The sequence below is a fragment of the Culex pipiens genome, chromosome 2 (genome assembly GCF_016801865.2).
Source record: "Culex pipiens pallens isolate TS chromosome 2, TS_CPP_V2, whole genome shotgun sequence".
Lineage (NCBI taxonomy): Eukaryota > Metazoa > Arthropoda > Insecta > Diptera > Culicidae > Culex > Culex pipiens.
The window spans coordinates 210,164,941-210,184,965 of record NC_068938.1 but is presented as its reverse complement, the minus strand read 5'-3'; the positions used below and the strand labels follow the sequence as shown (position 1 = coordinate 210,184,965).

The 20,025-nt window shown below is 39.0% G+C and overlaps 3 protein-coding genes and 1 long non-coding RNA gene across 6 annotated transcripts in view; 2 read left to right on the top strand and 2 right to left on the bottom strand.

Annotated features, from left to right (window-relative positions):
- Positions 1 to 20,025, top strand: part of LOC120432665 (SH3 domain-binding protein 5 homolog) — an 84,506-nt gene that overhangs the window by 48,724 nt on the left and 15,757 nt on the right. For all 3 annotated transcript variants that reach the window (XM_039597914.2, XM_039597912.2, XM_039597911.2), the window contains one exon: positions 192 to 275. In XM_039597914.2, the coding sequence (XP_039453848.1) occupies positions 192 to 275 (84 nt within the window). The remainder of the gene's footprint in view (positions 1 to 191; positions 276 to 20,025) is intronic.
- Positions 11,386 to 16,787, bottom strand: LOC128093118 (uncharacterized). Its single transcript, XM_052708860.1, has one exon. It carries the CDS (start codon positions 16,526 to 16,528, stop codon positions 11,633 to 11,635), a length of 4,896 nt encoding a protein of 1,631 aa, XP_052564820.1. The 5' UTR covers positions 16,529 to 16,787; the 3' UTR covers positions 11,386 to 11,632.
- LOC128093119 (uncharacterized) lies at positions 16,839 to 18,108 on the bottom strand. Its single transcript, XM_052708861.1, has 2 exons — positions 17,535 to 18,108; positions 16,839 to 16,982 (listed from the first exon to the last, which is right to left on the bottom strand). The coding sequence occupies exons 1-2, from the start codon at positions 17,974 to 17,976 to the stop codon at positions 16,858 to 16,860; spliced, it is 567 nt and encodes a 188-aa protein (XP_052564821.1). The 5' UTR covers positions 17,977 to 18,108; the 3' UTR covers positions 16,839 to 16,857.
- On the top strand, positions 18,419 to 19,742 carry LOC120432668 (uncharacterized). Its single transcript, XR_005608093.2, has 3 exons — positions 18,419 to 18,859; positions 18,922 to 19,411; positions 19,474 to 19,742. It is a non-coding gene; the product is annotated as an uncharacterized LOC120432668 (long non-coding RNA).

Genomic DNA, 20,025 nt, shown 5'->3' with positions numbered 1-20,025 from the left:
AAACACCGTAACTGTAATTAGTTTTAGTATGAGGCAAGTTCGTGTTTTTTTAAAGTTTCTTGTAGACAACTCTAATTTGCATTCTAGGTTTGAAACATTTAAACCAAATTCTACTGATGAAGATAAACACATTTCCAGCCAAAAATTAAATTCTAACTCGGGCATTTTTTCTTCTTCCTAAAATTTTTCAGGTGATGGACGCCGAGAAGCAGAAGGCCGAAAGTGGAGCAGAGCACCAAAAGAAGGCAAACATTTTCAAGGAAGCAGAACTGAAAGTAAGTTTTTGCGCCACCGTCATCGTTGTCTAGTGTTTTTCGCAGAAGCAATCAACGCAAAAAGGGTTCGAAGTGTTTTCGATCGTCAGCATTTCACGCACCAAAAAACTGATAGGACTTTCTATTTCACTTGAATGACGCACATAGACAAACAGATAATTTTAAAAGCATATTATATCAATGGAGTTTTTGGCGCCATCTATTCTTTGAAGCGCGCACTAAGTGCATTAAATTTGTCACCAGATGGCACTGTAAAAATTTTGTAACAAAATGCAGGGTTGTTACGGACGGCGCGGATCGCGCGGATGGCGCGTTTCGCGCGGATAGCGCGGATCTGGCGCGGATTTGCTGGCTAATTTTGCTCAGGCGCGGATTTCGCGCGGATGGCAATTTTGATAAATAAATTAATTGAGAGAGATAGAATTACTTTCAAGTTATTAAGAAAAATATTATCAGGAATTACCAGAATTTGTTTTTTTCCTTTGAGTGCAAGAATTTTCTTCTGAAAATGTTAGTTTGTATTTTCTTAGTACCGTCGAAAAATAAAGATGAAGATTATGTAGAAATTATTTTTTATATGTTTCTTGTCATTTCTTCACATCTCCGGCTCTAAATAATTAATTTCTTTTGATTTGAGTAATGATTTTTAACCTTATTTATTTTTTTATTTTATACTGGATTTATTGAATTTTCCAATGTTGTAAATTAAATATAACAAACTTTTCCCGAAGATACAGACATTAGAATGTGTAACAAAAACGATTATTGGGGTTTGTTCTGGTGGGCGCCAAATATGAGCTTGATTGGACGTATCAGAAGCTGGCCTCCACTTTCCACTTTTAGACGGGATTTAATCCGTAGAAATATTTTTTTTCTAAATTTAAATATCCTTGGCGAAAATTAAAAGATCAAAACATTCAAAATTCAAAGCTTCAGAAATTCAAAAATTCGATTTTTTTTGTTTTAATAGTTTTTTTTATCCAAAAAAAATCTTAAATTCTTAAATTCTTAAGTTCTTAAATTCTTAAATTCTTAAATTCTTAAATTCTTAAATTCTTAAATTCTTAAATTCTTAAATTCTTAAATTCTTAAATTCTTAAATTCTTAAATTCTTAAATTCTTAAATTCTTAAATTCTTAAATTCTTAAATTCTTAAATTCTTAAATTCTTAAATTCTTAAATTCTTAGATTCTTAAATTCTTAAATTCTTAAATTCTTAAATTCTTAAATTCTTAAATTCTTAAATTCTTAAATTCTTAAATTCTTAAATTCTTAAATTCTTAAATTCTTAAATTCTTAAATTCTTAAATTCTTAAATTCTTAAATTCTTAAATTCTTAAATTCTTAAATTCTTAAATTCTTAAATTCTTAAATTCTTAAATTCTTAAATTCTTAAATTCTTAAATTCTTAAATTCTTAAATTCTTAAATTCTTAAATTCTTAAATTCTTAAATTCTTAAATTCTTAAATTCTTAAATTCTTAAATTCTTAAATTCTTAAATTCTTAAATTCTTAAATTCTTAAATTCTTAAATTCTTAAATTCTTAAATTCTTAAATTCTTAACTTTTTAAATTCTTAACTTTTTAAATTCTTAAATTCTTGAATGCCACAATTTTTGAAGTCATATTTTATGTTAGAGATTTTGAAATTATGATAAGAAAATATTTAAAATATCGGAAATGAAATTTCTTTCGGAGTTAAATTTTAGCGAGAAAATTGGAATACAAACTGTATAAAAATTCGTAGATTTTGACTTTTTAGACCTTCAAAATTTAAAATTTTATCATATTAATATTTTAGATTTTGATTTATTTTTGAGCTTATAGTTTTAAGTAATTTTTTTCAGGTTTTTAAATATTGTATTTTTGTAGATTTTTTCATGACCCTTCCTTGACCGACTCTTGAGGTTTTTTTTTAAAATGGATTTGTTGCTTTCATTCTTTTGGAGTCTTTAAACATAAAACGAGTTTGTTTTTTTTAATCAAATTCTTTGTCAATTATTAAATGTTGGTCGCGATATTTTTTATATGGCGCGGATTTGGCGCGGTTTCGGGTTTGAGGTCGGCGCGGATTTGGCGCGGATTTTTTTTCGACTCTCCCGTAACAACCCTGAAAATGTCAATTTTCTTGAAACATTTGGAACACAATCAATAAGAAGAGTGTGCCAAAGGTCATTAAATAATTACCCAATTTTAATTAACTGGTACGCGTTGCGTATCCACGGGCGTCTGATAAGTCCAATTCGTCGAAAGAAGCAAAAAATAATCACAAATTGGTTTCATCATTGCGATATGACGTGATATGGACAGGGCATGATGTATTTTTTTGTTGTTTCAGACAAGATTGCGATAAGATAGATGTGATGGGATGGCTCATCTTTTTATTTTATGATTAACGATTTTTTCTTTGTTGTTTTTTGTTTTGATTTATGGATTAACGTGTAAAATCTTCATCGGACAAGGTTGCCCGCGTTTGGTTTGGTTCAGTTTAGTAACAACTAAAAAAGGTGATGATGTGATGATCCCTGGAGATGGAGCCACACGTTGCCGTCGTTTCAGGGCTACTTGCAAAGATGGTTTCCGATGTTGATATATATCACACATTTATTTTATATTTATATACTTGTGTTGATAGAAATCACAGCTTTTATAATATGTAAAATTGCAAGATATTGATTTTTTTTTATTTGAATCTCAATATTCTTGTTCGTAAAATCTGTTAGGAACAGGTTTAAATCTGTTTGATAATGGGGAGGAATAGTTAGTTTTTTTTGTAACTTTTCCTAGGTTGTTTAATAATTACAGACTCAAGTTATGTGTAAGCCAGTTTAGTAATACTATCAGAATCTCTGATTTCAATTGAAGTGGTATACTACCAATTTTTAACTGTCAAAAAATCCATAGAGTCTCGATCAATCAATAATGAAATGATATCGGACAAAATTCGTTAATCTGTTGGACTAACGGTTTTCGGATTATGGTAGTATCGACCATTGTTGCGAATCGAGGATCTACTGGAGTTTTGACGATCAAATAGAGCCTAACATTTCAAAAGGACACACAGGTGTAAACAGGATTGTGTCTCTTTCACTCAAATGACAGTTTACATAAGTTATGATAGGGATACACTCTTGTTTGCAAAGCTTGTGTGCCCTAATGAAATGGAAGGCACGAAATAGTCGTCTTAACAACGAGAGTTCAACTTGTAATATATGAACGTTTCATTAATGTTTATTGTTTTTGGAAGCAGCAAGACAGATTTAAAAATTAGGTAAAGGAATGTTTGGCTTTGTAATTAAAATTTCGGGGATTTGGGATTCAAGTTACTTTCAGTCAGTTTAGTTGAGGTTGTTGATTCAAGTTAGTTAGTTTTCCTGAAATGAATAATTAAGCATAAATGATAAGTTAAATTGGTCAAAGTATACTATTTAATTGGCAGATCTGCTTCTAGTTGTAATGTACGACAAGACTACTGACGGACGCGACAGAACGGGGCCCAGAAAAAGGCCTCAAGATTTATGTTTCTTTGACAAGTTAGTTTTCATCTTTCATTTTCCAGTAAATTTATTTGATTTCCTTTAAATTTGAAATACATCATAGGTTCCCTTTGTACAAATCTCAAAATAGTTTTTGATTGAATCATAATTTTCAGATTTCCTTAATTCAGTTTTAAAGTTAGATTAACGTAACTGCTCAAGTCATCCAAGTTCTTACTACTCACTCTTACACTAAATTTCTTTCACCTTCCCCCTCCCGATCCCCTATATCTTCCGGTGGTGTTCATTTTGTATGCAATACTAGTTCGGCCACTACCCTTTTTTCCACAAGAAACCGGACTTGGACTGACTTGAGGCCGCGTCCCCCACCTTGCTCCGTAAAACGAAAACGAAAACGAAACTAAAAAAGGTGATGATGTGATGATGATGGACAAGAGATGAAAGTAAAATCGAGAGTGAACTAAATTGTTTGGCAGATTGGATTTTTCTTCCATTATTTCGAGGGCGTCGGCTGTATATTTTGGGGGGTTTTATTGCGTTCGAAAGTCGCGAGATTTGTTGGTCATGGTATAATAATTGTTTCAATCACTGCTGATAATAACTTCATGATTTCATGAAAGCGTTACGTAACACCTCTTTTGAAAGATTTCTTGAATATGAAAAGTCTGAAATTTGAAATCTTTGTCGTTCAGTTACAGCTTCAAAAGGCGCTTTCAACTGAAATCAGGCAATAAATAGCTTAGTAGAAAGTAAGCAAGCAAGTTTCCTTCTAAAGTTTTGCAAAATATTTGATACAAATAGTGAATATCGGAAAATTGGATGGAGTCAGAACCAAATTTTTAACCTGCCAAACATAATAGAGTATCTCCTACATTTTTAAAAAAAATTGTGTTGTTGGATTTTATAACTCTCAAATATTAGTTTATCAGTTAGCATTTTTGATCAATTGGTTTTCGTATTAATTTTAAATTGACTTTATTTTAGGTTATCTTGCTGTTTTTTTTTTCTTTTTTTCATTGAACTTTAAGTTTTTATTTACACATTTGTATTAAATGCTCCGATTGAAGTATAAATTCTTAATTAATTAATTTAAATCCGATTTTACTTCTGCTCTAAATATACACAATTTTAAGCTACGCTTTTTGGATTTGTTTTTGCTTTGTTACAATACAAAAATTGTAGATGCCCTTGAAACTATGTTTAAATTTCATATCTCTCACCAGATTTTTTTTTCATATATTTGGTAAAAATGAAAAATAAATTTACTGCCCAAAAATGCATAATTGTCTAAGGAAATATTAGTAGTTCGAAAAATACATTTTTTTTACGTTAAGATTCCGTTTTCAAATTAGCCATTTTCATCACAAAAGAAAAAATCTCTTCAATATTTTTATATTCTCATAACCGGACAATAATAATTGCTAAGACAGAGCAATTATTTGCAAAACAATTTTAGAGAACTATTTTCTCGATTTTGTACTTTGTGTTTAATGCTTGGAATAGGTTTTTTTAATTTGGATTTTGAGAACTTGTAAAATTCTAGGGTTGAATTTGAATTGTTAAACACATTTTTATACAAAATATCGTAAAAATTGCTCTTAGAAATATCTCTATGGACAGTTCAAAAATTAGGCTAGTTGGAAATTACCTTTTAAAAATACAGATTTTTACTAAATTTAAATTTTACTTTGCTTATTTAAAAAAAACGTTTTATAAAAATTTACGTACAACAGGTCTGTGTGTATTTTTTTTGTAAATACATAATCGTTTTTTTTAATAAGACAAAGCAAAATTTAGGCATTTCAGATAAGGTGCTTTTTTCTGAAATTTGAAAAGCTCTCAATGATAATCGAACATCGCAAACATTAACAATTTAAAAGGATTCGAACTCAGCGGAGAAAATCTCGAAAAGAAATCAAAGTTTAATTTTATTCAAATCTGAATTAACCATTACTTAAGTTTGCTATCTGTTTGTATTTTTTTTTCTTTTGTACTTTATAGATTGCAAATTTTTTAATGCCTAATTTTTTATATATAATTATAATTATAATGTATAAAATCGTATTTTTTTTCCCTGGGCTTTGTCATAATGAGTATCATAGGTTTGATGCTTGTTTGGCAAAGAGTATGATTTGATTCGATGTGGAATTAAAATCGAAGTGTTCAGTATATTGCTGAAGCTTCCATTTGGCCCACTTTGGCGCAGTTTCAGGGCTTAATCGATGGCCGTTAAGCTGTCATCGAGACAAGGAGGTTCTCCGATAGTGGAAATATCACATTTGTACAATGAACCGCTACATATGTGATTTTTCCCTATCTTAATGTGGGTGTCAGGTTAGGATGCGGGTTTTTTTTTAATTTAGTTTTTGTAGAATTTAGGATTTTAATTATAAATAACAACTTTTTATACTTTGCATTTAGTTATTTAGGGACAAAATTAGTAATAAGTGAATTTAGTAATTCTATCAGAATCGGTGATTTTCATTCAAGTAGCATAAAACCATTCTGATTTGTCAAAATTTCCATAGAGTCTCGATCAATCAATAGTGAAATGATATCGGACTAAATTCGTTGATCTGTTGAACTAACGGTTGTCGGATTATGATTGTATCGACCATTGTTGCGAATCGAGGATCTACTGGAATTCTGACGATCAAATGGTCGTCTCTATTTCAATTCACGACTTGTAAAATATGAACTGTTGTTCATTTTTTTATTTTTTTTTTAAGAAGCCAGACAGGTTTTAAAAGAAATGTTTTAGATTTTTTTTGGCTATTAATTAAAATGTCGGGGATTTGAGATAAGAGTAGCTTTCGGATAGGTTACTTTAAATCTTGTATTCAATTCAAGCTAGGTAGTTATCCGCAAATGAATATTTGGACTTATATGAATAATTGAACATTTTGGACTTATGAATAACACACAACTGTGCATTTATTCTAGAGTCAGATCCATACAGCGTCAGTGTTTATTTGGTCGAAGTGTACTAATCCATTGGCAGATCTGGTTCTAGTTGTAATGTACGACAAGACTACTGACGGACGTGACAGGACGAAGGCCCAGTTTAGAGGTTTCAACATCAACGATGTGCGGCTGGATCACCCTCAAAAAAAAAAAAAATGTATAAAATCGTATTTTTTTTATTTTTATCGTATAATACTATCGTATCGTATAATATCGTTAAACCAGTGCAATTATTTTCGATTCTCCTAATCCTGGGAAATCCTCCCTCAGAGTAGTACAACGAAGCTTACTTTCTGCGAAAACAATCGTGATAGGTGCTCTCACAATTGCAACGTACAACATGAACCGAAGAAACTCAATTAAACACGCTTAACCCAAATCCCCAAAAACAAACGCACCGATTCATGCTGACAAACAATCAAAACAAAACAAACAACAATTCCGAGTGAGTGTGTCACTCGGTTTCCTTTTTCCTCCAATAACAATAAATACAGACTGTCAGGGCACAAATAATGCTCGTGCTCATATTATAATGTAACAACAGACAGCAGTGTGTCACACAAGTTAGTTAGTTAGTCAGTCGAGGCTGAAGGTTTGACTAAGCTCTCTTTTCAGAGTACCACACATCTAATAGGATTAAGTTGAGGCACCGGCGTTGATCGTAAAAATGTCTTAAAAGACACAATATTTTATATAACTTTAGTTTTGATCGCTTTTTTTTAAGTATTAGAAAATTTAATTCAATTCATAATGCCAACTAAATTTAAAAAAAATGATTTGGGACAAAAAAGCAGTTATCGTCCATTACAGAGAGCCATGACAACAATTCCAATGGAATATGTGCGTCGTGAGTAAAATGTTCGCACAAATGATGATGCCTAAATGGAGCTCGCTGGCACTGTATGGCAATGTTGGCGACATTGGCTCACTTGCTTTGTGGAGTAAAGTTATTTATGCTGCTCGCTACGGCGCGCTCTGATACACCTGTGAGTGATGTTTGTAATAAGTGACTTTGCTGTTGGTCGAGGCTGGCAAACATATGACGAATTGATGGAATTTGATTAAGATTGGGGATTGTATTTATTTTATTTGCAAAGACATGAACCATTTTTCTTAAATGATTTTTAAGATGCAAATTTGAACCTCGCATTATTATCAAACACTGGGAAAACTTTTTTTTTTAATTTGGAATAAAAAATAACGTTTGTGATTTTTTAAAGCCACTTTTAGCTTAATTTTTTTTTAAACTTTAATATCTGAAAAATAAAATTTTCTAACATTATCTTTCATGGACATTGTTAATCCGACCTTTGGTTGCTTGAGATACGGCCTAGTGAAGAATATATATTAGGAAAAATCTAAGTGCTACCCGTTTGGCCCAAAATTTTGGAGCAATGCTATGGGACCATCCATAAACCACGTGGACACTTTTTTGGGAATCTGTTACCCCCCCCCCCCCCCTTCGTGGACAATTGTCCATACAAAAAAAATCTTTTTTGTATGGATCGTGGACAATCGCCATACCCCCCCCCCCCCCTGAAGTGTCCACGTGGTTTATGGATGGTCCCTATCTTGGGTACTATCGATTCTATTTTTTATGTTACAATGTGAAATTCGTGTGAAATTTTCTAAACCCTTTGAATTATTTTTTTAGGATCGTTTTTTAAGCATAAATTTTGAAATACTTAACTAAACTGTATAACTTTCAATAGCGATTTATGGGAACCCAAGACGGATCGAATGAGACCAAAACTGACAAAATCGGTTCAACCGGTGCCGAGATAATCGAGTGACAATTTTTTTTATCAACATCCCAGCACACACACAGACATTTGCCCAGAATATGTATTACGTGAAAAGGTGGGTCTGGGATGTCAAATTAAGAAGTTAATTTTTCAAGTGATTTTGAAGCCTTTCCTCAGAAAGGTGAGGAAGGCAAAACTATTGAAAATTAGGCTAGCAATGTGAAATTTTTTTTTTTGGTTATAAATTGAAAATTAAATTCACTGCAAATATTTTTGTTCGCATTTTAGTAGATTGGTTGTGTATATCCTACGTTTTGGGTGTAATTTGAATCCTTATAATTTTTAAATTTGTTTAGAAAAAAATAATGCTATCTTTTTGCCTTCCTCACCTCCCATCTTCTTTAATGTAACAACCTGGGAAAAGCCAATTTTTCGGAAAAGTGTTGTTATTAACCTTAACTGTCCGGCCTTAACTGTTTCTTCTTTTGAAAAGGTTATATTTTGTTCGCTTCTAAATTTGCTTCAATAACTAGAAATTTAATCCAAATTGCGCATCAATAAAACCACTCAACGCTTCCTTCGATCAAATTACCGGGGTCAAATATCTCAAAATTACAGCATTCCTTTACAAAATTTCCCACATCCCAAACGCAAAAAAAAAACAAGCAAACACTTCTCAATAACCAACCCACCATTGCTAAAACGTGACACCCAGCTCGGGTTTCCTTTTCTGACCGGGGGGGTTGGGGAGTTGAGTGAAACCTTACCAAAAATGTCGGCCCCACACGGGTTCGAAACGTGTCGGTGTCGGTAGAAGGGCGAGACGCAGCGTTACACCTGGCTGCACGTGTGTGAGCAACGTGTTGTATGCAAAGTAAAAAAAAACTATATCAAAAATAACTGCCGCCGCAGACAAGACACATGTCGATTGGTTGGTTGGTGGTAAAAATACGCACCTTTCATTAAAGTAAATTAACCCTCTACAACCCAACCCCGCCTTTAAACGGGCTTCGATTTAAAAAATCGCCAAAAATCCATTTTTCAACCAATTTTTGATCTTTTAAAAGCATTGGAAAGAAGAACTCTTAAAATTTTAGAAAATTTATGGGTTGGAAGTTTTACTTGTATTATGTGACTTTGCCAATGTTTTTAAAAATGTATTATTTTTAGGGGTCAACTTTGGCTGTGATTTTTACTAACATTTCCTTTATGTTAACTGAAAAGAAGTATGCAGTAATTTTTCTAGTGCCCAAGACTGTCCCTTTACGCATTTATTTACAATTTAAATGATAATGGTGCCATTTCATATCAGAAAATGTGAAAAACATGCAAAAAAAATGAAAAAGTTACTGTAAAAACATGAAAAAAATAGATAGGCAAAATGTAATGATATGAGGTGGTAGAATAGGCCAAATACTACCAAAAACAAACATATACTTAACAAGATAAATGCAAATTAAAAAACCTAAAAATGAAACAAGAAAAACATAAAACAAGAGAAGTAAAGTTTTTCGTAGAACAAAAGTTGCCCAAAATAACCTCCAGAACATGGGAAAAATAAAAATATTCGAAAAAAAATTTGGGCAGTAGAGGTTAAAATGAGTGCAGTTTGGACTAATAAGATTTACACGGACTTTTTTTTATATTTTTATTTATTTAATTAAATTAAGTCGAAATTTTCTGCATATTATTTCTAAAAATAACTCTTTATCCAACGGCTTAAGTTTTTTCACTGTTCAATATAAAGTTTATTGAGCTGCAATCGAAAAGCTCGAATAGCAGCGGTGGGAATTGTGCAGTGCAACAAATTGCATCAAAATAGTTACAACTGCCTTGCGGTAGATGAACGAATGCACTGGGTGGGCAGTTGTCTCATTTCCTGCATTGCATGCATAAACTGGTTAGGGTGGAGTGTCCTTTGTTGGATTATGGAACCATTATTTTGAGAAATTTAATTCTAATTTCTATCTGAAGCAAAAAAAAACAATTTCAATTTATTTCGATTTATTTTTAAAGCAAACAATTTATGTTGAAATATTTTAAAATTTTAGGTAAAAAACAGGCTTCAAAAATAATGTTTTATTTTTTATATAAATCTAACTTAAAAGAAGCTTGACTGCTTGGTCAAAAATAGGACCTTAAATCCTAGTGCAGTAGTTTAGGTTTCCTGCTGAAAGCCGTGTGCAGGAATTGTGGTGAAAGTTTAACAACGGAAAATTTTGAGCTGTAGTATATGTTTCTTTCTGCACCGAAAAGGAAAAGGGCGTTGTTACTCGCTGGTGTCTTGTCGTTGAATGACGGCGCCGACACGTGATGTTAAAGTTATCAAGTCCAGCTAATGTTTAAGTTTTTGCCTTCGATTGAAAAGAGATCAATAAGCTTTTGTTTTTCTGGATTCGTAATATTCACTTTTAATATTTTATGTAGTTCTTAACAAAAACTCAAGAAGTTTGTTTTGGACATTGTTGAACTTGAATAGAAAAAGTTCAAGATGGTATGTCAGAGACATAACCGAAAGACATAGGACAGTACAGGGCCTTAAATTTTTATTAAGATTGCTGATGTTTTCGGATTGATAGTGAAATGTAAAACCAGATTATTTTATTTTGCTTGATAGAATTGTTGCAGAGTAACTCTTTCGTGAATATTTTGGTGGTCCTGAAAAGGACCGTTTAATTTTTGCCCTGGAATGAAGAAATGAGATTAGGCTTGATCCTGGCTGGGTCCATCAGCGGTGTTCCAAGAGGGCGGGGGGATGGTTTCCTGTTAATAAACAATTGATGATGGTTGAATGAATCATTAAATAAGTTCAATATATGAATAAAGCGAGAAAGAGAAGGAGTGGGTGGAAGAGGGGAAGGGGCGGTTGTTGGGTAGGTTTTAGTGTGTAGTACAATATTGTTCTGCTTCTTAAAGTAATATTTACATTTCATTTGGTTCCTGATGTAGTGATGTTAATGTTTGGGGGGAGGGGAGGGGTCAGTGTGTTTAGTTAGTGTTTACAAAAGTTTTCTGGTATACTTAAATTAATGAGTTTACAGTTCATTTGTGAGTTTGTGTTAGTGTAGGTGTAACTGGTAATTTACATTTCAATTTCTTCTTGTAAAATCCGATGATAATATCGTCGTGTCCGGCTTTGAACGTTTATGGATCAATGCAACTGAGATGGCTCGGGTTCTTCAGTTCGTAGTACAGACAGCATGGGTCTGTGGTAGGAAAAATAGCATGCATACCGCGAATTGCTCGCCACATGTATGCCTCTGGTAAATGTGAGATCAAGGACCGTTCCACGATTTGTGGTCGTCTGTCTCACGTCGTTAGCTAAGGATAGTTGGAAGTGCTCGCCCATAAACTTAATGAATTCGACATTTTCTCGTTTGGAAACGTCGACATTAAAATCACCGGTTACTACCATTGGCAAACCAGTGCGGGCAGTCTGGAGCAACTTCCGTGCCAAAAACCAACCTTTCTGCTTCAGTGTGGTTCCTGGGATGATGTACACCGAGAACAGCAGTACCTCAGTGCCCATCACATCCACTGTAGCAGCGCAAACGTCACCGTATTTATCTGCCACACCGAAAAGTTCGTCTCGATCTTGACTCACCAATTCGGGAGTATACGGGACTGCCATGCTGGTTTTGGTCGTCGTCTTTCGATAAATTGCCACACCGCCAGATCTTGCGTCATCCCTTTTGGACTGGACAACACAAGTGTAGCCTTCAATCTCGACCGAGGAGTTATCATCCAACCACGTCTCGCTTAGGGCCAAGTAGTCTACACTGGTCAGTATGGAATCGATCGATATATCCTGGTGATGAGCGCTCAAGCTTTGGACGTTGATTGTCATCAGGGTGCATGCTGGTCCACTACTCGCCAACACCTCAGAAAAATCGTCTCCGATCGTTCGATAACGGTTATTCCTCAAGCGCTTGTATTCGTCCCGCAACTCACGCATCGCTGGAGAGTTGTTTGCCTTGGCGTGGTGGAACACAGGCTTTTCCTTAGACGGATCTAGGGAGGGATTGTCCGCGTATGTCAAGTAGAGTCCTTCCAGTGAAGTAACCCGTGACAAAGCAACGTACACCAGCCTTTGCTCCTGCGAGCGACTGTACTGGTAAACGACCTGGGAGAAAGTTCCACCTTGTGACTTGTGGATTGTCATGGAACAGGCACTCGCAATCGGAAATTGAATCCGCTTGCATTTGATCGTACCTCCAAGAGCGATGTTCACGTGCTGCTTCGTGATGGGGGTCCAATCCTGCTGCAGGAGATGGGGTCGGGCGTAAACGACTGCCTGCGCCTTAGATCTTGCAATGGTTCCGATTTTCTCCGTATCGAATTGCAACCAGAGTCTGTAGATCACTTCTTCGCCGGCGTCGTTTTCCCGCATCTCCACATACTTCAGCTCGCCGATTGCTCCGTTTACCAGATTATCATCGCCATCGATGTTGGTAGTGATCATGTAGGGCTTTCCAATGCAAAAACGAACCATATATGGCAGCCCACTCGTTTGGGCTGTGCTCATTTTATGTAATTTCGTTCGTGCACTGGTTGCCTGAGCGGATGTGCTGTGACCTGTGATCATATCGTCGGCAAGACAGTCCAGACCCTCGAGCCCACTCAACGCTTCTCTGTTGAATCGATCGACATCAACGTTTTGATGGAACAGCCAAACGGCGTTGGGAGCTTCCCGTTGGCAGTCCTCCACTGACTTGAACCGACTCTCGATCAGCGTCTTCTGTTCATCCGTCAGTTTCTTGCCTTCGCCAATCGCGGTGAGGATGGTGGAGAACACCACATCGGTCTGACGCATGACCTGATCCAACTCGTACAGTCGGATGTAATCCCACAGCCAAGATCCACCAATCGAATTCCTCGGAGCCTTATAGATTGGTAAAGCATTGACTGGATTCAGCTGATGTAAATCTCCGGTAAACGTAACGTTCTGGTTAGCGAATGGGTGAAGGTGGTCCAAATGAATATCCTGCAAACGTAAGTGCATTGTTCTGAAGTTACCTGCGCTAAGCATACTAACTTCATCTACAATGTGGAGCTTCACGTTCCGGAATTCATTTCGGTACGTCTGCAGCCATTCAGGGCTAAGCTTTGAGTCACTCTGGCGCGATATTGCAATGCGGTAGGCACGATGGACCGTAACACCGTCAATGTTAACGGCGGCTTTGCCTGTCGACGCACATGCAATATACGCGTTGTTGCGAGAGTTGTGACCTTGGCTGTACCGGTTATAGGTTTCCATCATCAGACGCAGTGTGAACGTTTTACCACTACCCGCTGGTCCAGTCAGGAAGATCTGCATCGCTGGAATTTCAGGATCAAAGCTCGTCAGTCGATGGATGATGTGGAGGATCAACATGCGCTGCTTCTCGTTAGCCTGCCGCATCCAGGCACAGTAGTCAGCTTTTGGCATGACATTCGAACGTTGTTTCACAATCGCTCGCAGTGCAGAAGTCGGCAGGTTTTCGATGTCATCGTTGTTTGGCTGCATGTCGATGCTCCTCACGTACTCGTTGTGCTTCTCCGTGGCGGCTCTCTCTTGCTCGCCATCGCCTTCCTGTGCGATTATTCGGAGGTATTCCTCAACGGTCTGCTCCAAATTCAACTCACAATCGTATTCCTTACGTTTCGCGATGAGCTCTGTCTCATGCGAATCGTACAATTGGAGGAATTTGTTCTGGTCCAGCAGGTCGACTCGTTCATTCCGGAACGGCAAAAACAGGAGCACTGCCTCTCGCTTGTACTCGACCATTTCGCTCATCGGGTATCCTCGCCATCGCAGGATTTTGGCAGTGCCTCGCAGCTTGTAGCTGTTTTTGGTGCTTTTCATCGGTGCATACCATGCGACGAAATCAGCCAGGCACACATCCTCCAATCCATCGCGGTCCTCATACTTCTGGACGATGTTTCTGGTCCACACGTCCGTTGAGTCGTCGTCGAGTCCCTCGTTGTCCATCTGCTGGTGTCGCTTCCGGCATCGGGTTCTCTCATTTGGCCACATTGTCGGCACAAATTCGATTTTCCGGCTTGCTTCGGACATCGGTAACCGGAGCAAGATCCACGCTGCTTCCTGTGAGCACATCTCAACACTGTTGAGTACTCTCACGCCCAACTTCTTCAGCAAGCCTTGATAGTCGTAGTCGGGATACTGCTCCTGCAGCTCGAGAAGCTCTCGGTGAAACGCGCTGATGCCTCGATTTGTCTTGTTGACGTAATCAACCAAATAAGAGGCGCACGAGTACTCGTCCATGATGAACTGCAGGTCACTGTTGGAACGAAGTACACCGCCAATCCAAACGTTGAATGGATTCATGTAGAGCTGATTCATTGGACGCTTGAAGAAGAACGCTGGTCGCTGTAGCCATGCACGAATCACTTCGAGGTAGTATTCCTCGGTACACTCACAATCGGCCAGAAAGTCTTCGAGAGTTTCGAAAGTCTTCGTTTCCAGAATCTCACGAAACTCGAGAGCACGTTTCTTCAGTGCAGAACGACGACTGTCATCAGCCGGAAGGGGCACCAATACCCGATCCTCGTTCATCGGCCAGTACGGAATGTTGAAACGACAACGTTTATCGTTGTGTTTGTAACACGTACGTGTGTGAGCGTGCTCTTGCTTCTTGCCAAGCAGTGGTCCCAACCAACGGAAGGCATCGATGGAGCAGAGAGTGTTGATCATTTCAATGGTGGCGGGCATGTCCTCGGAAACGTCCTCACGAGGATCGTTTGCACACCAGAGCATGATGTGGGCATGCGCGCTACCACGTTGTTGAAACTCGATCCGCTTGAAGTAATCCACAACGTAGTATTTACCAAATGGACTGAACCGTTTGGACTTCAAGATGCGCATTATGACGTCAACAAGCTTGTCGATGTATGCAACACACGTCACAGGATCTTCAACGACCAACTTTGCCTTTTGAAACGCGCTTAACTCCGACAGCGGGTCGGCCAATTCAAGGTCATCGTAGTCACTGGACAATTTGTGCAGCACCTTCAACAGTTCTTCCCATTGAGTTTCACTGGCGCTCAAGGTGAGAAACATTGTTGGTTTACCCAACTGTCGAATCATGGCGAAGAGGTCCTGTTTGCGTCCTTGCCAGTACTGCACAGAGTTCGGTATCCCTTTGAAGAAAGCCAAGCCAATCTCCATCATATTCCTCTGGAACTCTGGATCGCTGAGCTGGGCACGTGTGACGTTATCTGTTCCCACAGATTTGAAGTGGCATTTGAGCCCTTCAATCATACGGCAGTATAACACCTTCATGGCCATGGCCAGAATGTGATCTGGACGAGCACCCCGCCTGTCAGCTCGCCTAGCTTCACTGCTCGCCTTGTTGAACACAGTAGCTTGTACGCCTTGCCTGATCGTTGTCGGGAACCCATAGTATATGTCGGGATTACTCAACTCCTCGGCATTCTCATCGTACAAAATACTCGAGGGCATTCGGTTCATGGTAGGGCAAAGCTCCAGGTACATGTCTTCGTTCCACATCGCAGTTTGTTGCATGCTAGCCAACAGCTCGGCTTCATCTTCGATGATATCCAGTGGCATTGCTTCTTCCGCCCGCGAGGGACCCTCCTGTGGATCTGCTCCGAACGCATTTAATCGTTCTTCGTCAAAAGTAATGCCCTCACGTTTATACAACGGAGTAGTTACGAGATACTTGAGCCAAGCATAAACAGTCCCCTTGCAAACCCACCCCGAGTAATGGCTCGATTTGTGTGCAGTGTGCTTCTTGAAGCTCACATTAATCGCACAGTCATTATCAAGATCGCGAGGAAGAACCCGAACCATCTCCTCAACGTCTACCGGCACATTGATCACCTGCCCAATGATACCATAGTTGCCCAAAGCATGACACAGACGACGAATCACCAGAAAGATGAAACGGGGAGAAATCAGCCGCTTGCTGATCATATCCAGTTTGGGAAGACCCGGTGGTATCGGCGGGTAAACAAATCCGTTGCTTTTGGACAGGGTTGGGACCTTTCCACGATTCAAGCTGCTGTTGCAGGTTTGGCACACCATGAAACCTTCGGTTGAATCAAAGTCGCCGGCTTGTACCAGTACATTTCCTCCAGCTTCAGTGATGGGCTTCAAGTCGTTCTTGAACCAAAGTCTGTCGCAAACGCTGCACACAGCACCAAACGAGTTCTCAACGAAAAGCTTACGGAACTCAAGAGTGGCCCTGTCGTAGTTCGGTCTGCTTGCATTGCGAGGACCTGGCTCTGTGAAACACGATAGAGTTGACCCAAACCTCGAAAACTTCGCATAAATTTAAAGACCTACCCTGGCTTGCCCTATCTGAAATGCTATCCGACTGACTTGGTGCAGAATTTGATGGCATTTCTAAAAAGTTATTTTGCGTGTTTAGTAAATTTTTCACAATAACACAATGTGTTTAACGTCTCACCTTCTTCATCAATCTGCACCACCGGATCATGGAGGCTTATTGCGTCTGCCTCCATGGGCGGAGAAATCCCTAAAAAGTTACATATATAGTTACTGTGAGAATTTGAAAATTTAAATGAAAAATCGCATAAACTTTGCATTATTCATTATAATTGCACTCTCAGAATTCCCCCTAAAAGGTGCTAAAATCTGTTCACAAAATTGGTATGCCTCTCAAGTTGTCGGTTCGTACTACACTAAAACTAAAACCCCCATTTGCGTTATTTTATTTGAGGACATAAACGAGGAGAGTGCGCAAATTGGGAAGCGTTATTTTGTAGTTTAAGTTTGGAGGTTTCTTGTTTTTGAGTTCTGGCACAAATGGTTTTGAGTTTAAATCAGGGTGCGTTAAACAAGGGCTCGCTCATCATTTACGGGGGCAGCGTAAAACGGAACTCTAGTGTATTTGATTTTTTTCCTTACGCTGAAAACTTAAGTTTCAATTTTAAGAATGAACGCAAATGCTAGTAAAACCATTCGTTAAATTTTGTTGATAAAGAATAACCCCAAAAATTATAAGCAAATATTAAACGCAAGCCAACTGGTTCTAACTTCATCAAACATTGATCACGTCAGAACTTACCGTGCACGGGATTTTCCGCTACCAAATTGTCTGCGAGTCCCCGTCCACCACGCCGTCGCCTTCCAGCAACGAAACAATCATCCGTGGTCTCGCCTCCTTGGTCGCTCCGACCGAACGTATTTTGTCCAGTCCGCTTCCTCCTCTCCCGGAGCCGTCTCATACGTTCGGCAGATGTGCTGCCGGACGCATTTGACCCGCCCGGGTTGCCTCCCTCTCGTCCCTGCCTCCTCCGCTTTCCGATGTTAGACACCGACGGTCCAGCACCAGAATCATCCTCCCCGTGCTCTCCACCTCCTTCAGCAGCTCGCTTTCGCCCCCTGCGCTCAGCGTTGTCCACTGGCACCGCGGCAGGCTCATCCGCCAGCTGCCTCTCCTCCTCTCTCTGCTCTCTCTTCCGCTTCCGAAAAGCCGCATCGTACACCTTCTTCAAATGCCTCGACATCTTGCCAAGCCAACGTTCAGTAGGGTTTGGAAGCACAAAATGATGTGCGATTAGGTACTTGAATCTTACATCCCAAGAGGGGAAGGCCAATGCTTCGAACCCAATTAGCGTGTAGCATCAAATTTTGTTTACAAAATCTTCAGGGATGCCATTTTGTTATTCAGAACTGTCTGTCTGTACAGGCTTCGTATAAAAGTCTGTGCACATGTCGAACATTCAAAATCAAGCTGAAAATCATACCAAAAGCGTTTGCAATTATCCTGGCACTATACAATAAGTTAATAATAATATTTGCATTTAAAAAATCATACAATAGAAACATTAAAATGTTTATGCACCCAAAAAAAAATTCTGGCGCAACCTCAAATGTCTGTAAACTATATACAAATCTGTGCATTTGGCATCCCTGCCTTCTCGCACATCATGAGCTGTTTCGAGCTGTCAAACCCAAAATTTGTTTACATTTTCTCCTGCACGACCGTGGGGTGTCGGCAGAGGTCGAGGGGAGGAGGAAGTTTTCGTTCGCAGTTTCTTCGGAGGAGCTGCTGCTGCTGAGCCGCCATGGAATATCAACCCGGTTACGGTGATAAACATGCCAGAGTACGTGACGAGTCGGATGGCGGGGATTATCCGGAACCGGCAGCAGCAGGTTATCCGAAGCCAGGTTGGTCAAAATAGTTTGTCTAACCGCATTTCTCGGCGCAACTGATCAAGCTGTGCTCGTTGGACCTCGCTCCGAAGAAAACCGCCACCAGTAGGTTCGGTCTGGACTGGGATGAAATCGCGCCTACGCCACAAGGATGCAGCCGTACCTCCTCATCATCTGTGACGACAGCTCAGCTCGCTCATCATCCAGAAGCAAACGGCCTCGCTGGACATGTTTGTAAGTTTCTTCAAAATAACAAATCTTGAAACAATCAGCTTATTCTTCTCTTGGATTTTTAGGATCGGGTCGCCGTCCTGCGAGTGGTTCGAGGTGCTAGTTTGATCTGGCTGGTGGAATAGTGTTGTCCAACGACGGAAATGAAATTCTGCGAGAGATTACGGTCGAACATCCGGCAGTGGAAATTATGCTTTAAATTGCCCGCATCCAGGACAAGGAGGAGGTTGATTTTGTTAGCCGGAGAGATGTTTATCACGGCGGAGCAACTCCTATAGCTGCTGATTGATCCGACCTCAGGGCCTACCAGTGGAAGCGTTGGAGCGTGGATCGAACCGCCACCAGCAGGTTCGGTCTGGACTGGGATGAAACCGCACCTACACCAGTAGAATACAACCGTACCTCCTCATCATCTGGCACGAGAACTAAATCTCCCCGCTGGCGCTGTTTCGGCAGGTCAAGGGCTAAGGCTACGGTCTGTCGCACGACTGCCCAAGCCTTGTCACGGACAGCTCGCTCATCATCCAGAAGCAAACGACCTCGCTGGACATGTTTGTAAGTTTCTTCAACATAACAAATCTTGAAACAGTCAGCTTATTCTTCTCTTGGATTTTTAGGATCGATGACCAACGACGGAAATGAAATTCTGCGGCACCCAGGGAGGGAGGGGACAAGAGGGTGATTTTGTTAGCCGGAGAGATATTTATCACGGCGGAGCAACTCCAACAGCTGCTGATTGATCCGACCGCAGGGACTACCAGTGGAAGCGTTGGAGGATATGATTAAGCTGTTGCAGGAGAACGCTAGCGTTCCGTTGAACAAGGCCAAGCTGGTTGAGGTGGTCAAATCTTGCATTGGAACTGCAGAAATTTTATTTTCTGCACTTATTATATTTGTTCTGTGAATAAAACTGATGTTTTTATTTATTTCTGGAAAAAATACATCAAAAATTTTTATGTTCTGAAAATCTGCACTATCAAAACGTGAAAACTAATCTGAACGTGGCCTTCATCAGGCTGTTTTCAGGGATAGGCTCTGGCGACGAAGAACGAAGAACGGCTCTGGAAGAACTGTAATCTTTTGTAAAACCTGCGGCTGTTAAACCTGTCTATCCTCCGGAGGAAGAACAGATCATGCACGCTGGCTACCACATCGACAGCATCGTAGAA